The 6,000-nt window shown below is 49.0% G+C and overlaps 1 protein-coding gene across 1 annotated transcript in view; it reads left to right on the forward strand.

Annotated features, from left to right (window-relative positions):
• PXDNL (peroxidasin like) overlaps positions 1-4,533 on the forward strand; it is a 66,152-nt gene extending 61,619 nt beyond the window's left edge. The window contains 1 exon segment of the mRNA XM_074985447.1: positions 4,373-4,533. Coding sequence (XP_074841548.1) covers positions 4,373-4,533 — 161 coding nt within the window.
• The last annotated feature ends 1,467 nt before the right edge of the window (positions 4,534-6,000 follow it).

Consider the following 6,000-nt stretch of genomic DNA (forward strand, 5'->3'; position numbering starts at 1 on the left):
ATTTTTCAATCCCTGAACTGTTCTTGCAAAAGAGAGTGGGCTGTGTGGATGCTCTCCATCAAAAGAGCAGATCGATCTTTCAATCTGCTTTTTTGCATGTGGATGTGATCTTTCAAAAGAAGTTTTTTCAAAAGGTCTCTTCTGGAGGAACTTCTTTTGAAATATCACTGTAGTATAGAAGCAGCCTTCAAGCATCAGAATTCCTGGGGTTCTTCTCTGCATGGTGGCTCACCCACGGAAGCCAGGAGTTAAATCTGATGGGACATCAGCTTAAGAGACATACTCTGCACCCATTTGCTGTCCTTCCAGCTCTTACTCTGTTCAGAAAATGGCCCAGAGTGTGGAAAGCTAGCTAGAGACTCTCCTCCAGGACTAGCCAAGAAGCCATCATTATAAGATCAGGCTAATCTTCCTCAGCTCCTGTGACACAGCAAACCCTGCTCCTCAACATTCTCATCAGGCATTAAATGTCCAAATCTCTCCAACCACTCTGTTCCAGTCCATCTCTACAGGTAAAAGTTCTGGACTCCACTCCCAGATTTTCAATTGAGCCTCATGGCAAGGATCCTGGCATCCTTTCTTCTCAAGAGGAAGATTTGGGTGAGATATTTCTCTCCTTTTCTTTGCCAATGACAGTGCAGTGATAAGGTGTTCTAGAGGAATATGATACATTAGCAAACACCAGACCAGAAACTGTGCCTATGGGAAACATCCCCCTTCAGTCAGTAAGGCAGAATAAAATTAAACAAGAACAAAACAGAGGAGAAAAGCCACAATGTAGTTCAAATCCAGATCTCCTTCACAAACCGTACCTCTTCCCCAGAAAAGGAGAAATCTTTCTTTCAAATCTTAACTCCAAGCCAGGAGGACATTTTCTACCAAAATTGTATGAAACCTTGGAAAGGAAGATGGTAGCTCTTATAGAAATCCAGACAGGGAAACACAATGAATAGATTAAGTCCAAGATTAAGTCTTCCAATCAAAACTAAAATGTAATTCCATCTTCATTCTTCCTTCAAAGGGGTCATTAGTAGAGCTGGTCTGTATTTTTTGTCAAAAATGACCTATTTAAAAAAATGGAAAAAAATCCCTTTTCAAAATTTTCTTTTTTGACCAAAAAAGCCCCCAATATCATGCCCACTTTCATTTACTATATTGTCCATTACTTGTGACAAGGGGACAAGGAGAAAGAGACACAAAATTGAGAAATTTTTGGCATGATTTTTTTTATAGTGGTTGTGAGACTTTTAACAGGGATAAACTCTGGTGAAGTGAAATTATTTCCCAAGATCCCACAGAATTAGGAATACAAGTGACTATTTAGTGCCTCTTCAATAGTCTTAGTATCCATTTCAGCAAATTCTTGACTTTACCCACCTAAGTAGTTTTATCTACTGACTTTGATAGCACTAGTACTGTGCTTAATATCAGACTTGGACTTAAGTATCTTACTTAATCAGGGACTTAGAGTCTCACAGGCAAGTGCATGTGTCACCAGAACCAAGGTGTCCTGATGCAATTTTCAAAAGAATAATTTTGACTTCCGATAGTACTTGGCACATTCAAGTCAATAATGAAAAAGTCTCAGAACCAGACCCATTTACCAGCTCACCCCTTTCCAAACCACCCCATCTTCTCTTACCAAACAATGGGTTTTAAAGGCTTTCATCTTGGTAAACTAGTTTGACTAAAAAGGGTTACTAGTAAAAGAAGTTGTCAACAGTGTTCCCTGAGAACTATGCATGTGGGCAGCAATGCAGGAGAAATTCAGATGGTGCCAGCTGATTAGTGGACCACCCATAGCTTGGTTCTATTGGTGGTGCAATTTGCACATGCCTCAGCACATGAAATTTATTCTTCACGTGGATGGAAAAAATCCTCACATAAACAAAAAAGATTAACAGGAACATTGTTTGAAAATGAATACTGAACACGACACTCCTTATTCTTAGGGATGCTCCCTGGGTAGCTTTTAACAAGACTGACCAAATTTCTGTACTGCTTTGCTGCTTAAATGTTATGATGTGATGTCCTGTTTTGTTTGTTACTTGGAACATATTAGACCATTCTATGGTTCTCACCCTGTTGTTTGAAGAGCTGTGTCATGGTAGCATGACAGAAAAAATGATGCAATGACATCACATACGTATGTTGTATTTTCGTTTGTTTGGGTGGGAGGAAGCTGAGGAAAATGGTTTTCATTCCACAATATTTTATAATTAGCTAGAGTTGACAATATGACCTTTTTGTTGGAAGGGAAATGGCTTCTGGGGACCATTTTTTTGCTGTTCGTGGTCGGGGGATAGACCCTGGCCAGTTTCTTTGTGTTGGAAGTCTCAACTTTACATCAGGGATATAAGATAATGTGTAAGAAGGAAGATTTTTCATTCAAGAATTTTACAGATGAATATTTGCAGAAAATTTAGCTCAAGGATATTTTCTGTTGCCATAATGGTCAGTGGCATTCATTAGGGAGCTAATCAAGCTATGCTAGTTTTTCATTGTTTCCTACATAATGCTTGTTTTTAAACCATTAAAGAAATAAATGGGGCCCATCATCCATGTGTGGTCAGCAGGAAGCAGGAGGACTCCAACACCACCCACCTATTCCAACTCAATATGAAGCAACAATTGCCATTTCTCCCACTGTGTGGAACTGTGCAAAAATATAAATTAGTGGTATTGAGTACATGCAAGCACATGACTCCAAGAAGGTGTATTCCTACAGCCCATGTCTACACTAGAAGCCTCTGTTGACAGTAGTTTCTGTTGACGGAGAGGTGTCGACAAAACCCCCTGTGGACAGAGTGCATCTACATATAAAAGCAGCTCAGCAAAGAGATTTATTCTGTTGGCAGATGGGGACCTGGAAGCCCACAGACAGGGGTAGCATGCCGAGCTAGCCCTTCTGGGTCTGCCAGCCCCATGCGCCCTTAAAGGGCTCCTTCCCAACAGCTGCTACCTGGAGCCCCGAGCCTGTGCTGCTGCAGGAGGGATGACACAAGCAGAAACAGAAACAACATGATGCCTGAGGCATTCCATGCCCCGAGCACCAAGGCATGGACCTGAACCAGACCCCAGATATGCCCTGGACCCTGGAGGAGCTGCAGCAGCTCCTGCTCATCCTGGCCGCAGCTGCCACCTTCTTATTCCAGAGGCCTGCTCCTCCCCCGCATCCCACTGTTGGGGGCCCTGAGCCTGGTGCAGTGGTGTTACCTTGCCTCATCTCCCCTGACCATCAGGCAGGGCTGATGATACTTGACAAGCAGTGATTGCTGGGACCAGATCGTCCTGGTGCTGGGTCCAGAACTTTTGGGTGTACAAAGCCATGTTCCTTGAGCTCTGTGCCCAGCTTGCCCTCCTCCTGCCCCCTTCCCCCACCCCACCGTCCCTGCACCAAGAGGACACGCAGATGCAACGTGACATCCCCGTTGAGAAATGTGTGGCCAGGGCCCTATGGAAGCTTGCCACCCCAGACAGTTACTGCTCAGTCAGGAATCAGTTTGGGGTGGGCAGGTCTACCATCTGGGCTGTGATTCTGCAGGTAAGGCGCCCTGAGTCCCTAGGCCTTGCCCAAGGTAGCAGGAGTGGGGCTGTACATGCGGGACCCCCAGGTGGTGGTGGGGGACTGAGAGAAGAGCCCCATTCCTGGGGGGAACGCTTTCCCACTCTAGCGCATGCCCATCATGGGCGGGTGGCCCTAGGGGGGAAAGGAGAGCACTGAAGGGACAGAGAACCATAAGCCAGCCCTTTCAGCCCCTCATGTGTGTGCCCCGTCTCTGCCCTTGAAGGTTGCCAGGGCTATCAATGACATCCTGCTGTGGAAGGTCATCTAGCTTAGGGATGAGGATGTAGTCGTGGCTGGCTTCGTGATCCTTGGATTTCCAAACTGCAATGGCATGCTTGATGGCATGCATATCCCCATCCATGCTCCAGACCACAGTGCAGCCCAATTTGTGAACCACAAGGGGTACCACTCAGTCATCATGTAGGCCTGGTGGACCACCAGGGATGCTTAACTGACGTACTTTGGCTGGTCAGACAGGGACCATGGTGCATGAGTTTTTAGGAACTTGAACCTCTTCCAGAAGAAGGAGGAAGACATCTATGTGCCCCAATGGGAGACACCACCATGCATGCTGCATCACGTCAGGTGCAGCATACCCCCTCCTGCCCTGGCTCATGTGGCCTTACACTGGGCACCTGGACACTGCCTAGGAAACATTCAAAGCCCGCATCAACCAGGTCCAGCTGATCGAGTGAACCTTCAGACATTTGAGAGGTTGTTTTAGATGCCTGCACATGCAGCTGGAGGTGGAGATGCAGATTGTCCCACAGGTGGTGGTAGCTTGCTGTGCTCTCCACAATATAGGGGAGAACAAAAGTGATGAGGACTTCCTCCAGGTCTGGCTGTCCAAAACCATCCCTGCTGCATATGAGGAGCCTGGAGTGGCATCCAAACGCCAGGCCCACCACAACGGGGTGCAGACACAAGAAGCCCTCTGGGAGAGGTTCATCCGTGATCCCCAATGACCCATGGCACCTCCTCCTGGGTTCCCAGGCCCCAACACCCACACCCTCCCAATTACAGCCCCCCACACCCATCCAGCCCTCACTCTCCCCACCAATGACAAGGGATGTGTGGGAGGTTATAGAACACAAAGTTTAGTGCACATAACTTCTCATTTACATACAACATAAAATACATCCCTTGAATGCAACATGCATAGAAGCCTCCACCAAAGGTAACTATTTACAACTGGGGAGACAGACGGGGGTCATTAGTCCTTGGATGCGGTAGGGGGTCAGGACCCACAGCATCTATGTGATCCCCTCCCACCCCAGGTTTGGTGGCCACATCAGGGCTGGGAGGACAGGAGGGTGTCAGTATGTGGGGGCTTCGGCAGGCTTGGAGTTGGCAGAGGGAACAACGGGTTTCAGAGGGCTGGGGTAGGGTTCACAAGGGATGGTGGGGACTGGAGGCGGAGGGGCCTGGGTGCCGATGGTGGATATTATTTAGCCCTTCAGGTTGAGGACTGACTGGGGGAGGGACAACAGGGCAAGGAGGGCAGGGGGACAGAGGATGGAGTAGGGGAAGGGTGGTGGGTGGGTTACCAGGACGGGGGGGCAGGGGTAGCAAGGGGCTGGCCATGGGTGCCAGGGCTGCCTGGGTCTCTCAGTCACCCATCAATGCAGCCACATGGCCCATGAGCTTGTTCCAGCACCTTTCCCTCCATTCCTGCTCCCGCGTGTCCTTCTCTCAAACATAGATCCACCAGGCTTCCTCACCCTGCACTCACTTCTCCAGCAAGTCATTTTGCTGGTGCATAGCAGCTGTATATTCCTGAAAGGCCTCATCTTCCCTCTCATGGTGGGCCCTGCAGTTGCATGGCTGCTTCCAGGCCAGTGGCACCTCAGGGGGTGCTCTGGGGCTGGCAGGTGCTGGTCCAGGTATGGGGCAGGCTGGCTGAAGGGCTGTGAGGTGGACTGACACAGGCCTTCAATGGTGTGGCTGTAGTTAGGAAGGGGAACATGGTAAGTCCTTCGTCCCATGTGGCACCCAGGAACATGCCCATCACCCACTGTGAGTGGCAGCCCCTGTCCCCAAGATACATTCACCCTGCATGGTGTGCTGTGCCACATGGCAATGCAGCAACTCTCCCCGGCACCCAAGCCCACTGGCCCAGTGGGCTGGGGGCATCCAACCACTAGGGGTCCCAGCATAGGTGGCAATGTGGCAGGGCACATGGTGGCCCTTTTACCCCCGCCAAAAAAGTTTCCCCCATACATGGTTTCTGAGGCACTGTTCACTGGTGAGGAAGTTGCCCTTGTCGCCAACCCTCACCCACCCTCATCCCCCTATGGGAGCTGCCAGTAGGGGACATGACCAGGCCCCCATGCATCATTGCTGATATGGTCTACTGTCTCCAGTCCTGGCTAATGCTCACCTACATGGGACACACCAATGAGAGCCAGGATCTCTACAATGCCCACCTCAAC

The sequence above is a fragment of the Carettochelys insculpta genome, chromosome 2 (assembly GCF_033958435.1).
Source record: "Carettochelys insculpta isolate YL-2023 chromosome 2, ASM3395843v1, whole genome shotgun sequence".
Taxonomy (NCBI): domain Eukaryota; kingdom Metazoa; phylum Chordata; order Testudines; family Carettochelyidae; genus Carettochelys; species Carettochelys insculpta.